Raw genomic sequence first — 27,079 nt, forward strand, 5'->3', positions numbered from 1 at the left:
AATTTTCAATTCTATTTTGTGAAGCTCAACAATCTTTTGCTGCACATCAGAACTATATTCTGTGGTTTTACTCATTGTGATGAACGATTAAGGGAATGGTGTGCTAAAAAATTGTAAATATGAATGGGATCGTGGATATTTTATTCATAAGAATGTCTAGGGGTGCCAATAATTGTGGCCAATGTGTATTAGAGAAAATTATTTATTTTATAAAGTGATTTCCCCCTACATTTTTTTATTTATTTTTTACTTAAATAAAAGGTTAGATTTTTGTGTTTTTTTTTTTTAAATGAAAGATCAAAAGGATAAACAATGCATATTTATTTTCACAGCCCTTTTTCGCTCATAATAATTCTGTCCTCAACTGTATATTTGCATGGCGATCATCTGATAGAACTGCTCTTTTTATTCGAGAGTGAAATGTGAGAATGCAGAAAGTCTAAAATCATTCAAGGTGTGGAAAACGCATTATTTAGAAGTGTTGGTTGTTCACGGTTGCCATATTAATGTAGAATTGAACTTGTGTGCGTTTGCATGAATGAATTGAGTGGAAACTCTGGAAACCGGTTCTCCGCATAAGAAAACGGTATTGTGAGGCTATATCAGGATTCAATCACGCGTTTCTTTTTGTCGTCTACAAACGAACGTGCCTTTTGTCAAGACATTATTTTGTTAGCCTTCAACCGCACGATCTCCTCTTCCTCGACAGCACTGATCTTCTTCTTCTTCTCTCTAGTTTTCCTCGTCTAACACTGGAGTTTTCCTGATGGTTACAGGACTGACATTCCCTCTTTCACTCAGCCTCGTGTTCATATGTGTATTTAGCACACGTGAGGATTCATTTTAACTCAACTTTGATTCTTTGCTTCATCCTTGGATTCCTTTATTTTACAGGATTACAGACAATACAATGAAAATTCTGATTTTTTAAGATATAAAAAACGCTTTTATAAAAAAGAAATAAATGATATTTGATACATTTGTGTGTGTTTTGTTTATGTTAAGTGTGAATTGTGTGAATTGTCGTATCATATTGTTTGGTGTTTATTATTGTTTTTTTGTTTTTTATTATCATTGCATATTGTTTAACATACAAATAAATAAATAAAATATTAAATAAAAACATAATAGCAATAAAAACATACGGAGTACATAAAAAAACATAATTTCTCATGACACAGCAAAATTAAAGGGGTGGTATAATGGCCTTTTCACAAGATGTAAAATAAGTCTCTGATGTCCCCAGAGTGTGTGTGAAGTTTTAGCTCTAAATAAATGTATAAATATATCATGTTAAAATTGTCACTTTTTCAGGGTGAGCAAAAACGCACTGTTTTTGTGTGTGTCCCTTTAAATGCAAATGAGCTGCTGCTCCCGGCACAGTGGGCGAAGCTTCAAGAGCTTGTGACACACACACATGCACTGAACATTTCAAACACTTTTAGCCTTTTATGTTCAAAATGGAGTCATACAATGATATATAGCATGTGTAGTTATCTTCAAGTCATTGATTAGCATATTCGGGCGGAGTTTATGTAAATTCTAGGGTTGGTGATGTCACTAACCAGGGAGGAATGTGGTGTAGTCTCTACCAGCCGTTTGTTGTAGTCCTTAAAAAACAATTTCTTTAAAAGCAAATATCTCCCTTTGCTTTGAACTTTGAGCGTTGTAACTTTGCAGATGTTGTTTATGATCAAACAGCAACATTACACACTAACTAAAGTTAGAAAAGTCAAATCATAATCAACCACCCCTTTAAAATAAAAAAATGCAATAGTTAAATAATGAAAGTGTCAATGTAGAAAAAAAAGGATAGAGAGAGAAAAAAGTTGGACACCACAATCAAAGCTGTAACAGTTAACAACATGTGAAAAACTACATTACCCATGATGCTCTACAGAAAACTCCACCAATCAGAGTCAAAAGATCTCTCTAGCTCCGCCCCCTCTCATAAAGCACTGCGAATTTATATAAACACTTTTTATAGGCGTATCAAGTGATTCAGGATAGGACAAGCGGTTTGGAAGATGGATATAAATTTTGTAAATGAGTTTAGTGTTCTTTTATACTTCACAGACGCTTAAAGGGGTCATATAATGTCATTTCTGTGTCTTTGCACACCAGAAGCGTGTCTGACGCGGCGCTGCTGCTGCTAGGTGACATATTGGTGACATGGAGAGTTGTGGAAGGCCTATACTTCATGTTAAACATAAATATATAGCAGCAAAGACAACGTCGGCAGTGTTGACGGCAATATAGACTATAGAATATTTCGTTCTGTATTGACAGGTGCAGTATTTGAAAATCGATAATATTTTTTTCAATTGCATTTATATTTGCATTTATGTCAAACCCTAGACACTTTCAAACATCAAAATGACATTTATTAATATGTATTCGTGTCAAAATGTCATATAAACATCTTTTCCTATTCAATTTTGCCTGGAAACGCTTCCAAGACGCTTGCGTGTCGCGTGAAAAATAGGCGTCGGTTCTATTTCTAGCAGGCACGCGTTTTCTGCGCGGCTCGAGCCGCGCCTGAGACGCGCGTGTCACGCAGGCAGTGTGCAAGCTCTAACCTGTTAACATGGGAGCCGAAATAAAAACGGCCACGCAGCCAGTGTGTAGCCGGCCTAACACGTTGTTCATTATAAACGTGGGATTATGAATTATATTGATAACGTCGTACATAGAAAACATGCCGTTATGTACCTGAGTGTAAAAATAGCCACATTCATCGTGAAGCGTGCAAGCTATTTGCAAAGATTAATATAAATATTAATATAAAGGTTAATAAAACGTTACACTCACTTGTTCTTCTGGAGGTGCAGCAGGAACATGAATAGTTGGTACCGATCCTTTTTTCAGGAGCAGCTTCTTAGCAAATCCAGCTTTATACTGACCCTCGTTTGTAAAGCAGTCTGGTGAAATGATTCGCGCAAACATGAAAGCATTGAAGTTGATCGTGGGGAATATTCCCTTCGAAAACAAACTCAGCCACTGCGTCTTCAGCGGTTCGGATTTAGCCTTTAGGAACATCATCAATATGACTGCTGTGTTCGTTATTACACCCAAGAACAGAACACCACAATCGTTAGACGCCAGATTCTACTCAGCACTCCAGCTATCAACAATGAATGCGCTGGTCGGCGCGTGCTATGATTGACAGCTCGCTCACGAGGGCGCGTCTGTGTTTGAAACGCTGCTGTCAATCAGCCATCGTGGGAGGGGCGTCGATTTTGTGACGTCACAATATCAAACGGCTTGATTTGAGAGGAGGAAACATATGAAGATTAAAAAAAATATATATATATATTATATATTTATATATATATATCTATATTGGGGTAAATTAGAGGCAAGATCTATAAAATGCTAATTAATTAAATGCTATGACATTTAAATGAAGTGCACATTTATGTAATCGACATTTTGAAATATAATTGTTAATTTTAACTAATATTTCTGAAAATTATCAATACATTTTTTGGGTAATTCATACTGATAAATGGGAATCTATTTTTAAACATGTACAGTATGTACAGTTATAGTAATAAAAAAAAGTTTAATAATATTATTATAATATGATTTTAAAAATATTTTGGCATTCGGAAAGGTTTAAACGAAAAATATTGTACTAAATATTTACTATTTTTAATTAAGTAAAATATATTAAGCTGCTGTTTGCAACATATATTTGATTTTTTTCAACAACAAAAAAATATTGTACTCAGAAATGTATTCATATATACACACACACACACACACACACACGTACATGTATATAGGCCTAAAGACCACTTGTTGCATTTATTTAAAAAAATAATAATAAGCATGTACAATATATGCAGTTATAAATTAATGCTGTCTATTCAGAAAGTGAATATGTTTGTCATTCTCACACCGATGGTTAATGCATTCAGACTAAACCAACACCAATACCTCGAGCGTTCATGCTGACCTGAATATGCAATAAATCAGCGGCTGTATTTCCATAAATCTCCCTGTGATCAGTTCAGAGACGAGTAAATAACCGTCAGGATATTATCCTTCTGGAGAGATGCTTTTAATACAGCAGATTTACACGATAATAACCTGAACCGAGGCCAGACTCCAGAACACATGCAGAATCACGCATATCATCTCTCAGAATAATATCTATATTACTGATATGTGATAAGCACTGTTGCCATGTGGAGGATAGATTTGCTATATTTGCTTTTATATATATAAATATATGATTTTTTTTAAAAGTGACATACCTTCAAGCTTTTGAAATTATTGTTTAGCAAAAACAAATATGTTCATTAAACACACATTGACCTTTTGTGACAACATGCCCCAACATTCACAATGGGATATTATAAAGTGATATTGATACTCTTGGTTTTATTGTGTGTGTATTTAAAAGTCTCTGATTTGGTTGTTCCTATATTCATGCAGAAACTGACTGATTGTCTTGAGAACATTTTTCCTCATCGCACACAAATACAGCAATAAATCTTAATCAGGTTTGGTTGAGGAAACGGGCTCGCGTTCAAGCAGAATTTTGTCTGTGTGTGTGTGTGGGTCTGTATGTGTGTGTGTGTGTGTGGGTCTGTATGTGTGAGTGAGTGTGTGTGTGTGTGTGTGTGCGCGCGTGCATGCATGCGTGGGTCTGTATGTGTGAGTGAGTGTGTGTGTGTGGGTGGGTGCTGGGTGGGTGTGTGTGGGTCTGTATGTGTGAGTGAGTGTGTGTGTGTGCGTGGGTCTGTATGTGTCAGTGTGTGTGTGTGAGTGTGTGTGTGTCTCTGTGTGTGTGTGTGTGTGTGTGTGTGTGTGTGTGGGTCTGTATATGTGTGTGAGTGTGTGTGTGTGTGTCTGTGTGTGTCTCTCTGTGTGTGTGTGGGGGGGCTGTATGTATGAGTCAGTGTGTGTGTGTGTGTGTGTGTGTGTGTGGGTCTGTATGTGTGAGTGAGTGTGTGTGTGTGTGTGTGCGCGCGTGCATGCATGCGTGGGTCTGTATGTGTGAGTGAGTGTGTGTGTGTGTGTGGGTGGGTCTGTATGTGTCAGTGTGTGTGTGTGTGTGTGTGTGTGTGTGTGTGTGTGTGTGGGGGGGGGGGGGCTGTATGTATGAGTCAGTGTGTGTGTGTGTGTGTGTGTGTGTGTGTGTGTGTGTGTGTGTGTGTGTGTGTGTGTGTGTGTGTGTAATAATATCTATATTTAATATGTATTTTTTACAATAATTATCAAAAATAGTATATATATATATATAAATTGATAATAAATAAATAATTAAATAACATATGTATCCACATTAAAAGACACATATTTTCATTCATATTTTTTTTAACCAAGCAAATAAATTAGTTTATTACATTTATTTGCATGTATATCTTTGACAGTTAATTGATATATTTATAAATCGATATTTATAAATTAATTATTAATGATATGAATTATGATTGACCTGTCAGCTTGCAGGACTAGTTTTATAAACCGGTTTTGAAGACCTGATTTCACACGGCAGCGTTGTGCTCGGTTAAGCTCATTTGAATATGGTAATACATGCTCTCGAAAAGAAAATTGAGAGGCAGTGACATTTCAAAAATTATTAATAAAACTGATTCTGAGCTGCATTTGTAACGGCCTATTGACTCTTCAGTAAGTGACCCTGAATCTGTGATGATCCAGGCAGAGGTCAGCACAGGGGTCACAGGGTCAAGTAAGCGAGTTCAGACCTGACACAGTTATTCTCCACAAACTCGTAAAGAAAGACTGAACTCAGTCATTTACTGAGATCTCACATGCAGCCATCAAAAACATAAAACAGAGGTAAGACACACCCTTCTCTGTGTGCGAGTGATCTCTAAACTCTTAAATACTTTATTACCTTTTGTTTTACTTTGGGAATGAGACCTTTGTACCAGTCGCACTGAGACATTTCAAATGATGTCAAACATGTGTAATACTGTATGATAATTATTCACATTTAAACCATATAGATGTTTGGGTGAATTTCAGGTGATCTCAGCATGAGAGAGGGGGAAGAGTGGGAAGAGGGGAAGAGGGGGAGTGGGGGGAAGAGGGGGAGTGGGGGGAAGAGGGGAAGAGGGGAAGAGGGGGAGAGGGGGAGAGGGGAAGAGGGGAAGAGGGGGAAGAGGGGAAGAGGGGAAGAGGGGGAGAGGGGAAGAGGGGAAGAGAGGGTGTGGGGAAGAGAGGGAGTGGGGAAGAGGGGAAGAGGGGGAAGAGGGGAAGAGGGGAAGAGGGGGAGAGGGGGAGAGGGGGAGTGGGGGAGAGGGGGAGAGGGGGAGAGGTGTGTTCTGAGGTGAGTCTTGCGTCTCGAATGGTGATACTAACTTCACAAGAGAGAGTTCAGATGTTAATTTCCTGAAAAGTCCTTTGTCTTCTCAGGGAGTGGTCGTTCCTCAACCAGACTGCCCGGCATGTTCTAATTTCTCAAGTCTTACACACACACAAACACACACACACACACACACACACACACACACACACACACACACACACACACATATGTATATACACACACACACACACACACACACACACACACGTACACACACACACACACACACACACACACACACACACACACACACACACACACACACACACATATACATACATACACACACACACACACACACACACACACATACATACACACACACACACATATGTATATACATATACACACACACACACGCACACATACATATGTATACACACACACACACACACACACACACACACATACACATACTGTACATACAGAACTTTTAATTTAAGTGAACTTAAAACAATCTTCACATAAACCCATAATAAATGTTATTCATCTTATTTATTAACTGTCCACATTAAAGGAAATACTTTTTTTTTTCATTAATATACATTTTAAACCAATCAGATTCATTTAGTGGCATGTTTCTGAAATTAATTTGTATTTAAATCTTTGATATATAATTTATTTGCATTTACAATTCATAATATTTATAAATATGTTCAGAGTTTCGATGAAAATACTCTCATCATCCGCCATTTTCACAGTAAAGTAAATCTGTGTGAGAATGCCGCATGTTACTATGATTAGCGAGAACACTTGACGAGTAGCGCGGGAAACCTCAGTGAGTCTGAACATCATGTGACCTTCACAACCTGGAGTTTGAACTCATTACCATTATCACCATAATTACGAGATTCCAACTTGTAAAAATTGTTCACATCTTCGTAGAACTCGTAATTAAGGGAACTTTCTGAGAGCTCCAGTTGCGCCACCTGACCTGAGGAGGATTGATGTGTTGATGGAGTCGCAATAGAAAAGCATAAGCCTTTATTTCCAGGAAGTGAACAGCTTGGACATCACGTGTTGTTATCGCGAAATTACAGTAATTACAACATGATGAACATAAGAGGCCTGACCTTTCCTCGTGCTGATCAAACTCACAAATAGTCAAGTATAAAATTTATTTGAATTCAATTGAATTGAATTAAGCATCCAAATTCTTTTTAGGCCCACCTATAAGTAAAGCACATTACTGATCATACACTAAAATAAAACCTAATATTCCGATTTTTTTAATACCAGAAAATGTCAATATATACATATATATATATATATATATATACCCTAAAATACTGATGCAAATATACATTTACATAAGTACCTTTAGTCCAAAATATATTTTAAGAATGTACATTTATTATTTTGGCCATTTAATAAAATATTTTGACTTTTGAAGCTGCTGATTTATTGCAGATTCACGTCAGAATGATATTGCTTTGGTTTAGTATGAATGCAGTATAAGTCATCTTAAACCTGTTCATTCTACAGATCACACTCATATATAATTTATATATAGAGTATATTACAGTATATGATACACTGACTGGCTACAGTAGACGCTTCTCCAGTGAGATGAACAGGATCAGTCTCTGTCGCCTCCTAGCGGCTCAATCAGGGCTGTTGCACTGTGGAAATTCTCACTAAAACCAATTGTTTAAGGTTGCTCTTAAATTCACATTTGTTATATAAAAACAATAAACATTATAATTAATACTTAAAACATTTATTTTCATCAAATATTGTTGCATATACATAACAGAAAGAGGCGGAAATCCTTCAAATAACCCTGAACGTTTAAAGCAGAAATATTAATCTATAAAGCTGAATGAATTCAAGCGCAATGTTGAAAAGTAGTGCAAGTGTTCTTATATTGGTAGTCTGATCTTTATAGTTATTCATATGTGTATCGGAAAGAGTCCGGCATCATGAACTCACACACACTAACAGGCCCAGTAAAGCTTCATGTATTAATGAGCAGGTTTGAACTCTGTTCTCTGTTCATCCATCCGTCCTCCCTGGACCTTCAGCAACAGAGAGAAGAAGTCTTCATCGTCCATCGGCCCTGGAGCTGCACTGCGCTGCTCCTCCAGACGCCCCTGGGCCTGAAAACAATATTCACAAGATTATTATTAACTTTTCAATAATAATAATAACATTTAAATTATGAAAAACATTGATAATAATTTATGCAATTATATATATATATGTGTGTGTATAATTATTTTATTATGATCAGTTTTTCTTTCATAATATTATCAATAATAATAATTAATTAATTAAATGTTTCATAATAATAATAATAATATAAAAACGTAAATAATTGTCTATAAAAAATTAAATATTTAAATTATTATTATTAACTTAATAATAAAAACAATTTTATTAATCTGAGTAATAATAATTAATTTATTTATTTATTTATTTATTTATTCATCATAATAATAATATAATTTTTTAAGAATAATAATTAAACATAATTTTATATATATACAATTATTTTTAATTATTATTTTTTTATTTTTAATATATAAATATTAAATGTATTTAAAATAAATGTGTATATACAGTATGTGTGTGTGTGTGTGTGTGTGTGTGTGTGGTAAAAAAAAATATTATTAAATTATTATAATAATAATAATAATATAAAAACTTTAATAATTATCAATAAAAGATGTGTGCCTGGTTAAAATAAAATGTTTAAATAATTATTATTAACTTAATAATAAAAACAATTTTATTAATCTGAGTAATAAAAACAAATCTGCATATAGTAAAAAAAAACACAAACTGCAAACATGTTTTCAAAATCATGTTAACTATTTCCTCTCACTTGTGTAGATGTGTCTTTTTATACATGAATATAAACAAATCATATTTTTGGCATCAACAAGTTTGAGAACCCCTGTGTTAAGTGAACTATATGTGTATCTTCAGTGTTTGTCTCAGAAGCACTCACTTGCGTGTTGACGATCATGTTGTATAAGTCCTCTTTGGGATTTTGCGTGGGAAGCTTTCGGGTGACCTCTGTGACCTTGCAGCTGCTCTTCCTCAGTTTGGGTTTGCTCAGGACGGGCGGGGGGGCGTTCAGGAGCTCGGCTCGCTGCTCGTCCAGGCGACGGCCCTGAGAGGTCGCCAGCAGGTCGAAGAACTCCTCCTTCTGCAGGGACGTCATGGAGGAGAACATCACTGTGTGGAGAGAGAGAAAGTTACTTTTAAAGGTGACATTATATGCCCCTTGATGTAATTCTGTCGGGGCCACTATCGTCAAATACGATTAACAATTAGCATATAGTTTGGATTGGCGGTATGGTTCTGTTCTGGGCAAGAACTAGCCTAGCATGGATAAGAGTAACCCCCCTTAGGGTAAACAGAACAGAACCAGCATGAATATATGCAGATATCATTAATTCAAGATTTTAAAGTACAACATAACTGAGAATTTATTCTGATTCAAAGGGGAATCCGAATGCCAAATCCTGACTGAGACAGGAGGAGCCGGGGAGGGAGGAGGGTCATTCGCTCCTGAGAAACGCGATAGCCGCTGATAATCCTGAAGGAGCTTATACATGTATACAGTGATAGGCGTCGTATTCCTATAGGTGTGGATCAGCCGAGAGTCGCTGATGCGAGCTTGACTAACGTGACCTGCCAGAACTGACGCTACGCTTGATGTGTTTTGTTTGGGTCCAACATTACCAAAATGCCTGGTTCAGATTACACGATTTTGACTCCTAAAAATCTTGTCATGTCGTGGACAAGAAACATGTCAGACTACACGATGCTTTCCGACCAGTCATCGCGAGCCGTCTCACACACACATTCACTCACACATATACACACGCACTCACACACACACACACACACACACACACTCACTCGCACATATACACACGCACTCACTCGCATACACGCACTCACACGCACTCACACACACACACACACACACACACACTCTCACTCTCTCACACACACATTCACTCGCACATATACACACGCACTCACACACACACACACACACACACACACACACACACACACTCACTCACTCGCACATATACACGCACTCACTCGCATACACGCACTCACTCACACGCACTCACACACACCTACACACACACTCACTCACGCTCACTCTCTCACACACACATTCACTCGCACATATACACACGCGCTCACTCACATACACGCACTCACACAAACACACACACACACACACACACACACACTCATGCTCTCTCACTCACACTCTCGCTCACGCACACACACAGTCACACACACTCACTCACTCGCGAACACACACTCTCGCTCACTCACTCACTCGCACGCACACACACACACACACACACACACACAGTGTTTTGTGTTTTTAGCCCCCAATGGCGCCTTCCAGGCAGCGAGGGGATGGGTAGGTTTAAGGTTGAGGTTAGGGTTAGCTGCCTGGAAGGAGCCATTGGGGGCTTAAAACACCATCGAGCCACACACACACACACACACACACACACACACACACACACACACACACACACTCCAACCGTTGTCGTGGAGGACCGAAAAAAAAATTAAACATGCTAGTCTTTTTATCGTGATGTCATGAAGCATCACAGACGCAACGTAGGTTGTCGCCCACTATGACACACTATACGAGATGAAACGATCAAATCTTGCGTCCCGACGCCCGTTGTCGTTTGTGAATCCCCACGACACCCTACGTCAAATGGATCATGCCAAAATCAGGCTAAAATCGTGTAATCTGAACCAGGCATTAGTGGTAGATCTCTCAACTCACCTCACCAGAGACTCAAGTTCGAGCCCGGCTCGTGACAGAAAAACCGAATCACCCACTGACCCGGAGACACGCGGTTCCGAGGACCTGTTGGCGGAGATCACTCAACATCTTTCCAGCGCCATGAAGCTGTTCTCAGCCGACAAGAAGAGATGATGGCCAAACATTCTCAACTCCTGGCCGAAATGATGAGTTCCATCCGCTAGCTCTTTGAACGCCTCCCCGGTCCTTCACCGTCCTCTGTATCACTCCCGAGTGGCGACAGTCCTTCTCCAGTGGCGGAGCCCCGACTGCCACCTCCCAAACCCTTCGCTGGAGATCCTGCCAGGGATTCCTCACCCAGTGCTCCCTGACCTTCGAGCTCCAACCCTCAAGTTTTCCCACGTGCCGTTCCAAGATTGCTTATATAATTACCTTTCTGTCAGACTAGGCTCTCTCCTGTGGCAGTCCCAGGAGGTCTGTTGTGGTTCCTACGCAGCATTTGTGGAAGAGTTCAAGTGAGTGTTTGATCATCCTGTCAGTGGTCGGGAAGCTTGTTTTCAGGGAGGGTTGTCTGAGCCCCTTCAAGATGAGTAAGCCACCCGGGAACCAGCTGAGGATCTCGAGTCCCTCATAGCAATGGCCATCCGCCTGGACAATCGTCTAAGGGAGCGGAGATCGGCTCGCCCGCCAGGTGTCTCAGTCCCAAGTTCCTCTGAGCAGGTCTGTTTCTCCAACTTGTGTTCCTTCGTCCAGAGCTTTCCCGGCTTTAGAACAGCTTAAGGATTCCCCGGAGGACATGCAGTTGGGCCGTTCCAGGCTTTCTCCCAACAAGAGGGAACGTCAAATCAAGGCAGAATGGAGAAAGAAACCTTGGGAGAACCCAGACTCAGTTCCTCAGTTCTCCTCTGGCCAATGAACGAACAATATATGATTATGATTCAGGCAGCATTACAGGTCAGAAGTCAGATTGGTTTGGAACAATCAGAATCTTATCCAGTTCCATCTGGTTTAAGATCAGAGTCATCCCACCGGGATGGAGACGGGTTTGTTGAGGATCAGTGCTGATGGCTGTCGTGTCGATGAGGCCTCTGATGAGAGTCTAGTTGACACACGTCGCATGAAGGAGCGTCAGTGCCTCTACTGCGGTGCTTCCGGCCACTTCTGCTCCACTTGCCCCAAGCTTTCGGGAAACGCCTGTCCCTGCCCAGCTACGGGAGGGCTGTGATGGGGAAAATTAGAGTTCCTCCCACTAAAGCTGTCCTAGCTGTTTCTGCCACTCTGTCCTGGGAGGGCCCCCAGCACCAGGTCCAGGCTATGATCGATTCCGGCGCCGCAGGCAACTTCCTGGATCTAACCTTGGCTAAGGAACTTAAGATCACTACCCAACTACTTCCTCAACCCCAGGCAGTCACAGCCTTGGATGGCAGACCTCTGGAACCAGGAAAAGTAACAGAGGCGACTCAGTCCCTGCGTCTTACCATCTTTCAACACCAGCCGGAGGAGACCTTCTATCTGATTGACTCCCCCCCGAGTATCCTATTATCCTGGGTCACACTTGGCTGCGCAGACATAATCCCCAGATCGACTGGCCCACGGGCACCATTCTGAGCTGGGGTTCCACTTGCCAACTCACCTGCCGACTACAGAGTCCCTCCGCCCCTAGTTCTGAGTTTCAAGAGTCTGTTGACCTGTCCCGAGTCCCCAGTGTTTACTATCGGTTCAAAGCAGTGTCCCGGGCTACCTCCTTTCCACCTCACCGCACTTACGAGTGTGCCATTGATCTACTCCCTGGTTCCTGCCCTCCCAGGGGTCGGATCTTCTCCTAATCTTCCCACGAGCGCTCAGCTATGGATACCTACATCAGGGAATTCTTGGCATCCGGTATCATCCGCACCTCTACCTCCCTTGGCTGGGGCGGGCTTCTTTTTTGTATAGAAGAAAGACGGGGGTCTTAGGCCTCGTAATGATGTTCTTCGGGACCTGCTCAATCTATTCGTCTTCATATACCTTGACGAAATCCTCATCTTCTCGAGGTCACTGAAGGAGCTTGAGGGGCATGTTAACAGAGTTCTCCAGAGACTCGTAAAACCCAAGAAGTGTGAATTTAATTTTTCCCAGACTCAGTTTCTCGGGTTCATCGTCACTCCTAGCCACCTGGAGATGGACCCTAAGAAGGTCAAGGCAGTCCACAACTGGCCCACACCTGCCACAGTCAAAGAGGTTCAACGTTTCATTGGCTTTGCGAACTTCTATAGGAGGTTCATTAAGAATTTCAGCCTTGTGGTGGCCCCCTTGACGGCGCTTACCAAGGGAGGAGGAATCTCAAGCGCTGCTTCACTTCCGCTCCTATTCTTTTGATCCCTGACCCAGAAAGATATTTTGTGGTGGAGGTGGACACCTCAGAGGTGGGGGTCATCCTGTCACAGAGGGTTGAGGATGGAAAATTACACCCTTGTGCCTTCATGTCTCACCGCCTGTCTGATGCCGAGCACAACTACCACGTGGGGGATTGAGAGTTGCTTGCGGTAAAACTTGCCTTGGAGGAGTGGCACCATTGGCTTGAGGGGCTCAACATCCTTTCCAGGTTCTCACGGACCACAAAACCTGGAATATCTCCAGCAGGTGAAGCGGTTGAATCTGCGGCAAGCGCGATGGTCCCTGTTCTTACAGACCCGACACCAAGAATGTCAAGCCGGATGCCCTGTCTCAAGCCTACTCTCCCGAAACACGAGAGAAGCCCTTGGCATTGATTATTCCAAGGTCTAGAGTCGTCACGCTTCTTCAGTGGGAACTAGAAAGAGTGGTACGAGGGGCCCTTGCCCATAAGCCCCATCCAGGCGGTGGTCCTGCTGGACGCCTGTATGTTTCTCTGTCTGCCCGGGGTCATGAGTCGCCCTTGATGTGCCATCCAGATAGTGCTCGCACACTGGACTTCCTCCAGCGGCAGTTTTGGTGGCCGTCCATCAAGAAGGACGTTCAGGTCTATGTGGAGGCCTGTCCCGTGTGCAACCAGGGGAAGTCTACACGTCAGCGACCCCAGGGACTGCTCCATCCCTTACCTGTTCCCCGCAGGCCATGGTCGCACCTTTCTCTGGACTTTGTTACGGGACTCCCTCTGTCCCAGGGCAACACAGTCATCCTGGTGGTTGTAGACCGGTTCTCTAAGGCTGCCCTGTTTATTCGGCCAAAGAGACCACTGAGCTCCTCATGAACAATGTCTTCTGGATATTTGGAAATCCCCTGGACATTGTCTCTGACCGAGGTCCCCAATTCTCGTCCTGGCTCTGGGAGGCCTTCTGCAGGCTTATTGGGGCCACAGCCAGCCTAGTGTTGTCAAAAGTACCAATTTCAGTACCAAGTCGATACTGAAATTTAAAAAATATGACGCTTTGAGTGCTGTAGAGTGGAATCATAAACACTTCGGAATGTTGTACATGTTGTAACTATACATCAATGATGCTCTTCAGCGAGCGCTTACACAGATACACACGGGAGTGTTTGAAAGCAGGACCGGTCCGCTGGCAATGATAGACGCCTGCTTGTGCTTTCAAACACTCCTGCTTTCAAAACAATTCCATGTGCTCTCAAACACTCCCGTGCATCAATCATTATAGTCAAAGATGAGCTTGTGAACACAATGGCCAATCAGAGGTGTTTATGAGGCTCAACAGCGCTCAAAGCGTCACATTTTTAACCTTTCAGTACCGACTTGGTACCGAAGTCTGTACTTTTGATAACACTAAGCCAGCCTATCGTCTGGGTTCCATCCAGAGTCTAATGGCCAGACGGAATGGATTAATCAGGATCTGGAGACCACCTTGCAGTGTATGGCGGCCAGTAATCCCACGTCTTGGGCCACCTATATCATTTGGGCTGATTATGCCCACAACACCCTCCATTCCTCGGCTACTGGATTATCCCCCTTTGAATGCCAGTTCGGATACCCCCCCATTATTCCCCAAAGAAGAGGCGGACCTGGAAGAAGGCCAGGCGTACCCTCTTTCGGACTTCCCAGAGATAGCAAAACCAGGCTAACTTACAGGCCAAAAAGTTTGGTTAGCCACTAAGAACCTGCCCCTCCAGGTTGAATCCAAGAAGCTTTCCCAGAAATACATCGGCCCTTTTTGCCTTAGCAAGGAAAGTTAACCCTGTTTCTTATCGCTTGTTTCTCCCTCGCTCCCTTAGAATTAACCCCACGTTTGTCCCCATGTCTCATTATTAAAACCTGTCTTGTCTTCTCCCTTTTTTTTCTCCCTTCTCCCTACTGTTTTTGTGTTCTCGTGCAAGTGAGATGAGTAAATACAGGTTCACATTTAGTCTAGAGCTAAAACAACCATCATGTTTACACACACCTCCTCACTTTATCTCTCTCAGCATGGGGACAGGAGAACTGTCTGTCAATAAATGTGAAAAAGTAACTAGCGTTAAAAAAGCGTTGAAAGAGTAAATTAGATATTTTGTTATAAATTGAAAAAGTAATGTGTTACTTTACTAGTTACTTGAAAAAGTAATCTGATTACGTAACTCAAGTTACTTGAAATGAGTTACCCCCAACACTGGTCATGAGAGCCCTGCTGAAGCCCTGTGGTGTGTTATTATGCTGAAATGTGTGTGTCTTCACCTCTCTGGCTGTGGGCTCGGAGTTGGTGTGTTATTATGCTGAAAAGTGTGTGTCTTCACCTCTCTGACTGTGGCGAGGAGTGCTGGGCTCGGAGTAGCATCTTCTACGGTGTTCCAGGCGGAACGAACAGCGCTGGTCGTTGAGCCGTCGGCCCTCCTGTAACGCGAACAATAGCTCACACAGAGCGTCGGGGAAATCTGGAGATAATCTGTGAACCTGAGCACACAGACAACAGATCATAGCACATCTAAACATCCACAAGATTATAGATATAGCTTAGTTTCAGATTGCTTAGCAAAAAAAATAAAATAAAAATATTATACATTTATGGGTGAACAAATTCAGTAAGAACACGGATATATATACATATATATACTGTATATATACATAATTTTTTTTAAATTATTATTAACTTTGTTCAACACTATAATAATAATAATAATAACAATAATAATATAAATTACTTTAATTATAATAATTTAAAAGAATAAATATTGTGGGCCTGGTTTAAAAATAATAATAATAATAATAATAAGAAGAAGAAAAACTTTAATATTAATAATTAAAAAAATAAATATACATGTTTTTTATTATGATTAGTTTTTTCACAATAATAATAATAATAATAATATAAAAAATATAATTAACTTTTTAATAATAATAATATGAAAAACTTTATTAATAATAATGCATATGAAAAATTAAATATATATGGGCCTGGTAAAAAATAATAAAAAAAAATATTATTAGCTTTTTTCATAATAATAATAATACTAATGTAATAATAATATAAGATTGTCAGATTACGAAAGTACAATGGATTGCATACGCAGTATAATGATGACATTAAAAGCTGAAAATTCAGCTTTGATCACAGGAATAAATTACACTTTACTATATATTCACATAGAAAACAGCTGATTTACATTGCAAAAATATTTTAACATTTTTACTGTATCAAATAAATACAGCCACGGTGAGCAGGAGAGACTTTGAAAAATAAATCCTACCGACCCCAAACTTTTGAACAGTGTTTATACTAATATAAGCTAAAAAGTCAAATGAATTAGCATTATCTGGTAGCATATTTCACAGCCTAAAAACTAGAAGAGACGAGCCCTTCAACAGTCCCGCCCAAAACACGTCAGCACAGGAAAGAAACGGCATTTGTTGAGCCATGGCATCTTCTAAATGCATTTAGACACATTCTTATTATTATACAACTTTACCATTGGCTTTGCAGCAGGAAGGCTCAGTCTGTGTTTGGGCCGCAGCTTTACTTCAGCTTGAGCATTTGGTTTTTCTTCTGGCATCTTTTTTTGTTCAGTCGTCCCGCTTGACAATCCCTCCTCATTTTCTGTATCATTCTCACAGCCCATGTGATCGTCCACCTGATGCTCTAGACTCTCCTCGTTCATTTCTACTGCTTCACTCTCACTTTTCCCTACTTGGACATTGTTGTGATCATGTGAGCTTCCCTCTGTGTTTTCATCAGTCGTCCGAACTCTCAGGACGCTCCTTCCTCTCTCTCCGCTGTTTATCACATCCGAAGGTTCGTCCCCTTCTTCCAGAATGAGAAGAGCTTCCAAATCCTTGTCGTCCGCTGAGGTTTCAACTTTGACCTCAGAGAAATCCATCATAACGTCTGAAGAGCTCTCCATAGAAGAAGATATGAGAACCTATACAAATACAGACTCCTAATTTACATATATTGTACAAGTCAAGACATATGAGCCATACTGTACGTTGGCGTCATACTATCTAAAGCCACTTTTTTAAAGCATGAAATATGACAACTAGATTAAACGTTTTCAATGCACAACAATATCTGTCCTTATTTCAGTCGGTTAGATGTTGTTGGGTCACATTTTACGGCCTGCTTACCTTCTCAACCTTAGAAGAGTTAAAATGAGGTCCTCTGAGCCGAATGTCAAGTAAAGCCCACATGCATCTCACCTCCGTGTACGAACATGCAATAACTCCCACATATCTCAGCCAGACTTAAGAGCGTGTCTCTCACAAACAAATATAAAAAGAGCTAAAAGCTGACACGATGCCTCAACAACTTCACTGTCTCACAGTCTGCTTGTCTCTTCCTGTTCCTCTCTTATGGCCCTGATCCACCCCTATTTATCTGGCCCCTTTCATTTGCACAAGCGGAATAGCTTCGAGTATAGAAATGCACTGATGATACACTCTGCTAAACAAACTTTAGTTTGAATGCTGTGTTTTTTTATTATAATAATATTAATGACGCTCAACAGCTCTGAAAGACTTGCATGTTGAAACTGGCTGCCTGTTTGTTTAACAGTCTGTGGTTTTGCAGATTTCCTGTTGACTACAAGCAAAAAGAGAAGTTGGTGGCATAAGACACGAGAAAACGGATTCAGTATCTAGCAGTTAAAAGAAGACATTTGCACTTCATTTAGCACAGAGAAACTAGTCCTGTTTCTCCCCCATGTTAATCACACATCTCAGACCTAAAGCCTCCAGGCCATAACCTGATGCATGCAAGAATATCATGTTTCACGAGTAGAGCAAGGGTGAATCTCATGAAAACAGGTAAGAACAGGTTCAGAGGTCACATTTCACCATGAAATCAAATAAAGAAATAAATAATATTTGAATGAATTTCTATTAAATATTTGTATTTTATTTAAGCATTTCTTCCCCAAATCATCTCTCTCACTCTCTCTTTCTCTCTTTTAACTTATTTAATTTCCATTATAGCCACTCGATTCTCATTCTCATTCATATTATTATTAGTGTAATAAAATACATTTTTGCCTGGTTTCACAGGCGAAGCTTGACACTATCTAGTCTCAGACTAAAATGCATGTTTGAGATGTCTTAACCCAAAGCAACTTGCACTGACATATCATATCATCAGTGTCACTGTTTTGTCACACCAGAAATGTTTTTTAAAGGCTTGTTTATAAAAGCTACGTAAAAGTCTTAATTCAACCAAGGCCTAGTTCTGGCTAAGCCCTGTCTGTGAAACCAGGCCATTATTATTTAGATTCCTATTATTTTTTTATTATTTGCGTTTCCTTTGCGATTATTTTTTTTTCCTTTTGATTTTTGGATGAAATGTGAACTGAACATTCATTCACAAAGACCTCAGATTTTCTGGGAGCAGAGATGCACGTGGATGGGACTTTATTGGGTGAGGTTTATTTACTTTAACCTCTCTGTGTATTCTGTATTTGACCCATGCAATAAGACTCAAAATGTGCTTATATATTGACTTCTGCTTTTGCATGATGTCTATTACCATGCAAGGCCACGTTTTTTGCCTGTCAATCGCTAGGGGACTCCATCGTGGTGATGCATGGACACACTCTCACTCACAGTCACACACACGCTTCTAGATTAATGTTCTGCTCAGGATGTTGCAGCCGCAGCAGCCCATCACAGGCAACGGGCCCAGCGCAAGCCGCGGTCTCGGGTTGAGCGTCCACCCGGGAATGCATCCTCTTAACCCGGTGCACCCGCCCTCTCAACACCGCCCCGATGGAGACCCCGCGGGCCTCGAAGGCAGCGAAAACGGACACGACAACCGCCGAGACATTGGAGACATACTGCAACAGATCATGACTATCACCGACCAAAGTTTAGACGAAGCTCAAGCAAAGTGAGTTATTTAAAAATTATAATTTTTTTAAAAACTTAAAAGTTTAGCATTGCGCTAACGACCGCGTGAGACAAGGGTATGCTAAAACAGATAGTGATCTACAATTTATTAAAATTGTTATGACATTACGCTCGTTAAGTTACACAAACACACTTTAATTTGATATTTCAGAAGGGCTAATGTATAAAAAAAGTTAAACAATTATTAGCATGTGTGCTGAAGTTCACGAGCTTAGCCGCTATTGTTTACGTTTTTCTTGACTTAAAACAAACTCTTTATCTTCAGTTTTGCTATATATATGTTCCAAAATAATGATTCCCGGTTAGATGCGCTGAAGTTTAATCACTTATATGTATCTTATTACTAAAGTAACTTTATTTTTATTCACAAAAGCACAAATCACTGCCTGTAGCTAAGATGAAATGCTAATGTGCCAGGAGAATCGGAGTATTTAAGGAGTAACGTTATAATAATGCATTAAAAATACTTCAATTGTGTAAAGCTGGGGTTGTGAAATATTTTGGTAGCAACACGATTTCAACCTTTATTTATTTAATGCGAGTCACAATTGTAGCATGCTAATGTTAGCTAACTGACTTTTGTTTGTTGTTTTGTGACAGAAAACACGCTTTAAACTGTCATCGGATGAAACCGGCTTTATTCAGCGTCCTGTGCGAAATTAAAGAGAAAACTGGTGAGTAATGTGCATACATTTTGTGTTAAAAGTGGTAAATACCATAACTGAAACTTTATAATTAGTTTAAAAGTTGGCAGGGGATTCAGCACAGGCGCCATGTTCTGCAAGAACAAAGCCAGACAGTGTACCTCATACAAATACAACATTTCCTAAATAATAACTTATATTAATTCTAGTATGTAAATATATTCTCGTTTGCATGCAATTCTCAATTATTTGAATGTTAGAATTGCACTATTTACACAATACTAGCATAATGATAATGGGTTTGGCCATTTTTGCAGCTTCTAAAAATAAAATAAATCAAACGTTGCTCTCAAATAATAACAATTTCATACCAAAACAGTGTCTAACCATATTATTTGCATGTTATACCCAATTATGTGCATGCATTAGAAATGTTAATATAGCATTTTCAGCATACCATTAACAAATGGTTACTGGTTTGCAGTTCTTATAAACCAAATAAACATTTTTCTTGCAAATATTCAGCAGTATCGGCTCAATACAAGCGTTAAAATCTCAAACCCTGTTGTTTGTAAGTGACACCACTTGACACAACGGTAATATGGTAATTGGCTTCTTTGAGAAACTCAGAAAGCAAAATAAATAATCAAAAGCAAATAATCTTTACTCCCTACTTCTGTTTGCTATTTGCAGTAATGTTTGCGTAATGTCTTTGGTTTGTATGAAGACTAAGTTTAGGGAATCCCATAAGAGGACTGAAATGTTTTCTGCGATGGTTAGTAATTAAATGGCTTTGTGCCTAATGGAGTCGTTTAATTTCCGTGGTCTGGCACGCTCCCATGGCGCTGCATGCTGTGTGTCATCAATCATACAGTCCTGCCGTACACTGTTTATTGCACAGGGCTTTCTTGAAACACTGACCTTCACATTGTAAAGTATATAAATAAAAACTCTTCCAGTTAGGGTCTGTGTAATATAATAAAGCTGCACTTAAAGTTGGCTGCAAGGTTCAAGCATGGATGACACACAAACTGTCAAAATGACTCATCCTGCTTAATGCTTTGTCCTTGACTGAAGCACTTAACCTCGTGATTATACTAATGATTAGAGTGTAATGGAAATTAATTCAAATTTATCTTGCATTTATCTTGACTGCCTTAACAGTATCTGACATATTTTTAATATCTTATTTAATCTCGGTTTTAAATTTTAATTACCCAAAGTATAGTTTTGGCATATAAATAGCTAGAGCAGCTGGTTTGGCATTAAGTCAAGTCACCTTTATTTCTATTGTGCTTCATACAATACAGATCGTTTCAACGCAGCTTTACAGAGATAACAGGAAAAGGATTCAAGAATGCAAACAGTTCCTTTCGGCTAAACATACGTACAGCATCTCTAAGAGAAAATAGTGTCATTGTTAAGTCAAGTTATATCTTTTAATATTATATATATATATATATACATATATATGAAGAGTTCAGATGCAAAAGCCTCTAAGTGCCATCTGAAATTTTCTTCTAGAATGATCATTTTTATAAAGCTTGTATATTTAAATTCAGTAATTTCACTTAAATGACTCATTTAAGTGAAATTACTGAACTTAAATATACAAGCCTTATAAAAATGATCATTCTAGAAGAAAATTTCAGATGGCACTTAGAGGCTTTTGCATCTGAACTCTTCATATAATTAATGTGTTTTATTGATATGCATATTGTGCATTAGTGATGTCAATCAAGAATAACTTGAAAAATATCAATATTCAGTACTATTTTCAATAGCACTGGGAACACTGCCACATATACCACCATGCAGATAATTTGTTATTATCTCATATTTCTTTTATAATTTGGGTAATTTAGTTGTAATATCTTACACACAGCACAGGGAGGCTTTATTTGATTTGTTGAACTAAATTTACACACAAAAAAGATAAGTATACAGTCAGTAATAAAATAAGAAACGATAGCACAAATAAATACAGAGACTAATTAAGTAAACACTGTTTTAAATTTTTCAGGTGGGTCTAACAGTGGTTTTAGCTAAGAAATATTACAGAAATTAAAGTAATCAAATGTAAAATAACACCAGATAGTCTTCATTGTAAAAAAATAAATGTAGATTAATGCTCACAAATAAAAGTTATTCAGTCAAGAGCAGTGAGTGCTTTTCTCTTTGTTCTTTGATTAACATGACAGACGGCGGCAGGTTTATTAGGCTGCTGTCACTTTAAGAGCTTATGCACGGATCCAATATACTGATACACAACATACCTTTTCTTTCTCAACTATTTACCTTCCAAAACTGACTGTATTTACATAAATACTCGCCAAGATGGACTTTTTGACATCATTTGTATGTATATGCTTCTTTAAGTGCAATAAGCCACGGAAAAACAAGTCAACATGGTTCTCGCAAGCTGTTTGAGATTCGGCTTTATGTGTGTGTCACTTATGTAGATCAGTGGTGCGCACGCTTTTGATGTGCAACCTGCGGGAATGCTAGAGTTTTGCTATTAGGCATCTGGTAAATATAATATGTTGAATATTAATGTATGAATTTCTTCTCTCAGGTCTTTCCATGAGAAATGCTCAGGAGGAGGAGCCTCCAGACCCACAGCTCGTGCGATTGGACAACATGCTTCTGGCCGAAGGTGTGGCCGGTCCAGAAAAAGGGGGCGGAGCCGCCGCTGCGGTTTCCGCAGCGACCAGCTCTGGCGGGATGTCACCTGACAGCTCATTGGAGCACTCCGACTATAAAAGCAAGTTGAGCCAAATTCGGAACATTTACCACACAGAGCTGGAAAAATACGAGCAGGTACATATCGCTGCCGTCGTGCTGGGTAGCCACGCCCTCAGGGACATCTCATTGGTCCAACATCCTGCTTCGCAAAGCTGTAAATGCCTTGGTTCCGGAAGTATTTTTCCATTCAGGTTTTTTCCCATAGGGATTTTAAACAAGTCTTTGGTTAAAGAGTTAGCAAAAAGTATTTAAAAATCAGAGAAAAAGATAAGCACTGTGAACTTAATGGCTTTAATGCGGGAAAGAACTACAATCCCATGAAGCATTGCGATTGATGTAATTGATTTAAAAACGATTGAGAAATATGAAACGTTTTTTTTTTTTTTTTTTTTTGAGAGAGACATTTGCAGTGCTTCATGGAAGTGGGCGGGGCTATCTGCTTGTTTGGACTCTCTGATTGGTGGAGATTTTTACTGTGGAATCTTGGGGAATGTAGTTTTTCATCAATTTATAAAAAAAAATGATAAAAATGCAAGTTATTGGCTTTAACAAAAGCACATCGACTAACAACTAGCTCACAGTAGGTCTGTCTCTAATGTTTTATTGTTCAAAATAAATTTTCCTATGAAGAAAATGAATGTGATTTTTACTTCTGGAACCCCGACTGTTGCATTCTGTTGAGCTTGAGCTTAAAATTCAACATGATTTGTTGTGTTGTGTAAGTTTGCACAGCGTTTTGCTTTCCGTGAGGACAGGAAATGGACGTCTGATGCACGTTGACACAGAAAGGAGCTGGTTTGTAATGTCATTGCTGTCCACAGGCCTGCAGTGAGTTCACGACCCATGTGATGAACCTGCTGAGGGAGCAGTCTCGCACCCGGCCCGTGTCGCCGCGCGAGATCGAGCGCATGGTGAACATCATCCACCGCAAGTTCAGCTCCATCCAGACGCAGCTCAAGCAGAGCACCTGCGAAGCCGTCATGATCCTGCGCTCGCGCTTCCTGGACGCCAGGTGCGTTCGGCACGGCAGTATTGAGTTTCTGCTGTAGTGTAGCGGTAGGGATGCACGGTTTGAGGGGAGAAAATAAAAAATTGCAATTGCAAAAAAAAAAAAAAAAAAATTTTGTTTGCTGTGCTAGTTTGGCAAAAATGTTAGAATCAATGTTAGAATCAATTCAAAATTAATAATATAGCTATATAATAAAATAATAATAATTATTATCATTAATAATATTACTAAATGTAAATATAAAAATGAAATAAAAACACAATAAGAAATATTGCTAAAATAAAAAAAAGATTATTTAAGAAAAATAATGTAATGATCATTTTATTTTACCTTACAACAGAAAAATTACAGTGCTAATATTTATTATTTATTTTAAATAAATGTATTGTTTATTTTGTAAAACATTTTTAAATAAATTGCGATTGTGATTTAAAAAAATTAAATCACAAAATGACTATAGCTATTTAATAATTATAATAACTAAATGTAAATATAAAAATTACAGTGCTAATATTTATTAATAAAATACAAATATTTTAATAAAAAATATTTAAAAACGAATATTTATCATTTTAACAATTTATGTATTTATTTTTAATAGAAATTGCAATTGTGATAAAAAAAAGGTTGCTGTGTTTGTTTGTAGGGCTGCAGAGTTTGGCCACCATTTTGGAATTATATATCAATATAGCTATATAATAATAATAATAATATTAATAATAATTATTATTATTTTGACTAAATGTGAATATAACAATTGCTCAATAAAAACAAAATAAGAAATATTGCTAAAATAAAGGATTATTTAAGAAAAATAATATAATAATAATAATAATTTTATTTTACCTTACAACTTTATAAAAATATCTTAATATTTTTTACTATAAAATATTTGAAAACGAATATTTATTATTTTGTAAAACATTTTTATATAAATTGCGATTGTGATTGAAAAAAATTAAATCACAAAATGAATATAGCTATTTAATAATTATAATAACTAATTGTAAATATAAAAATAAATAAGAAATATTACTAAAATACAAAATGGATTATTTAAAAAAAAATATATAACAACTGTAAAATTACAATACTATTATTTATGACTGTCTTAATTTCTTCATTATCAGACATTAAACCATCAAACTGACAGAAACAGCAGAACATATTTTGTTAATATGCTTTAATTTAATGAATCAGGATCACAAAGTGCGTTTTATTTTCTGCATTTAGACGAGACAAATATCTGACTGTGAAATGTTCTTGCTTTGTCAGACGCAAGCGGCGTAATTTCAGTAAACAGGCCACGGAGGTGCTGAACGAGTATTTCTACTCGCACCTCTCGAACCCGTACCCGAGCGAGGAAGCCAAAGAAGAGCTGGCCAAGCAGTGCAGCATCACCGTGTCTCAGGTAAGAGCCGCTCTGTTTAACAGCGTTCTCCTCTGGCTCTCGCTGCACTACGGGGCCGTCCCGTCATCAGAGGGGGATCGGTTTCATTTAACTCTGATATCGTGACAGGTGTCCAACTGGTTTGGCAACAAGAGGATTCGCTATAAGAAGAACATTGGGAAGTTCCAGGAAGAAGCCAATCTGTACGCCATGAAGACGGCTTTAGGAGCGACACAGAGCGAGGAATCACCACACACCCCAAACTCCACTGGTTAGTTGGACAATATATGCAATACTTATTAATAAACACTAACATTTACCTATACATGTGTGTGTGTGTGATATATATATATATATATATATATATATATATATATATATATATATATATATATATATATATATATATATATATATTAGGGCTGTCAAAGTTAGCGCGTTAATAACGCGTTAACGCAAAATCATATTAACGGCACTAATTTTTTTAACGCTCGATTAACGCAGCGCGTATTTTCTGTTTGACCCGTGGCCCAACCCCTAGTTGGAGAAATGGAGATACACAGTGTTGCCAACTTAGCGACATTGCAGACCCCTTTAGCGATTTTTTTCCCTTTAACAAAGCGCCCAAACCTTATTTAGTTTCTGAGAATCTACCGGTAATGCCGGTACTGCTCTCTCAGCATGCGCGCGCGCCTCTCTCTCTCTCGCTCTCTCTCTCTCTCTCTGCGTCTCGCGCTGGAGGAGCAGCTCTTTAATTCACAGATATTATGTTGCTTCTCTAATTTTACAAGTATAGCCGAAATCAGAGCACAGATATTGTCTTTATCTTATGTGTATTTGATTTCATCAGACGACGGCTCGATTATCAGAACTTTTGTGCAGATTAATTTAACATCTTAGAAGGAAGAGCTGGTTATGTCTTAATGGGTCGCGTTTCAGTCACCATTTCAAATTCATTCCGTTGACAACAGAAACAGTAAAATCAGGGCTTAATTTGAGCCGGAACATGTTCCGGCACCTCCGACATTGGATCCGGAACCTTTTTTATTGGATCCGGCACCTCCCGTGTCAATAAAATTAATTGCCTAAATGAAATAAAATAAAATTACTGTTTTAGTGTTCAATGTTTGTGACACATGACTTGCGCGCTTGTTGTACGAGTTGAGATTGATGTTAGCCTCGATCGTTTCACTCAGGGGAAAAATGTCAAAAAGACGCTAGACAGTCAGATCCCAAACAAGCAAAAATCGTTTCTGCTGATCAAAAAGGAGACCACGGTGGACACAGTAGCCTAGTATCGACATTATATCTCGTTATTTCGACATAATAAGGGGACATTCTAATCTGCCACATTAAGCGTTCTTTTAATGGTTTTCTATATATGGGAGGAAAATGCTTAACGTGTAAATGCGTTCATATTATGGGCTCATCTGATTTTTTTGTACATAGCATATTTGTCAGGATTTTAGTATCATAATGATTAATAACGCACAATTATCCGTGAACTTGATTTGAACAAATGCCTTTCACTTGTGTGTGCAAAATTCAGAATTAAATTAATGTGCAGAAATGTGTACAAATAGAGTATATAGGCCTACTATGCCGTTGTAGCCATTAAAAAAGCGCATTTAGTTTCATATTTGTTAAAATATTATAATGTTTTTTTTTTTCATTTATGTTGATTTATGAAAAGTGAACAGCACGACCGAGTAAGATAGGATGCGCAATATGAGACATGGAGCGGGTCAGACATGATTTTGTCCGTTGAAGTTGAAGTTGTTTAGAAAGCCTTTCTTTAAAGTGAATTTCGTTTTGTATAAATTGTATCTTAATTTTAATCAAATTTTCATCAACCATTTGCCTGTAGGCCTATTTATTGAATACGAAACAAATATAACGGAGGCGCCC

General features: G+C 38.8%; 2 protein-coding genes across 3 annotated transcripts in view; one reads left to right on the forward strand and one right to left on the reverse strand.

Annotated features, from left to right (window-relative positions):
* Positions 1-8,046: 8,046 nt before the first annotated feature.
* Positions 8,047-18,043, reverse strand: gpsm3 (G protein signaling modulator 3). The gene is made up of 5 exons (XM_081388575.1): positions 17,614-18,043; positions 16,959-17,408; positions 15,789-15,945; positions 9,300-9,529; positions 8,047-8,445 (listed from the first exon to the last, which is right to left on the reverse strand). The coding sequence occupies exons 1-5, from the start codon at positions 17,674-17,676 to the stop codon at positions 8,311-8,313; spliced, it is 1,035 nt and encodes a 344-aa protein (XP_081244701.1). The 5' UTR covers positions 17,677-18,043; the 3' UTR covers positions 8,047-8,310.
* Positions 18,044-19,037: 994 nt separating this feature from the next.
* The window catches only part of pbx2 (pre-B-cell leukemia homeobox 2), a 23,895-nt gene continuing 15,853 nt past the window's right edge, over positions 19,038-27,079 (forward strand). For both annotated transcript variants that reach the window (XM_081389068.1, XM_081389069.1), the window contains exons 1-6: positions 19,038-19,363; positions 19,984-20,057; positions 22,603-22,847; positions 23,594-23,784; positions 25,057-25,192; positions 25,301-25,442. In XM_081389068.1, coding sequence (XP_081245194.1) covers positions 19,119-19,363; positions 19,984-20,057; positions 22,603-22,847; positions 23,594-23,784; positions 25,057-25,192; positions 25,301-25,442 — 1,033 coding nt within the window. In that variant the 5' untranslated portion in view covers positions 19,038-19,118. The remainder of the gene's footprint in view (positions 19,364-19,983; positions 20,058-22,602; positions 22,848-23,593; positions 23,785-25,056; positions 25,193-25,300; positions 25,443-27,079) is intronic.

The sequence above is a fragment of the Scardinius erythrophthalmus genome (assembly GCF_964197995.2).
Source record: "Scardinius erythrophthalmus genome assembly, chromosome: 16".
NCBI classification, from domain to species: Eukaryota; Metazoa; Chordata; class Actinopteri; order Cypriniformes; family Leuciscidae; genus Scardinius; species Scardinius erythrophthalmus.

Bases quoted from the DNA above. Each gene is read 5' to 3' on its own strand.
- gpsm3 (XM_081388575.1), bottom strand. From the start codon at position 17,676: ATGTGGGCTTTACTTGACATTCGGCTCAGAGGACCTCATTTTAACTCT. The intron at 17,409-17,613 runs GTAAGCAGGCCG...GTATTTGTATAG, and splicing joins ACTCTTCTAAGGTTGAGAAG to GTTCTCATATCTTCTTCTAT. The intron at 8,446-9,299 runs GTGAGTGCTTCT...TATTGTTTTCAG, and splicing joins ACATGATCGTCAACACGCAA to GCCCAGGGGCGTCTGGAGGA.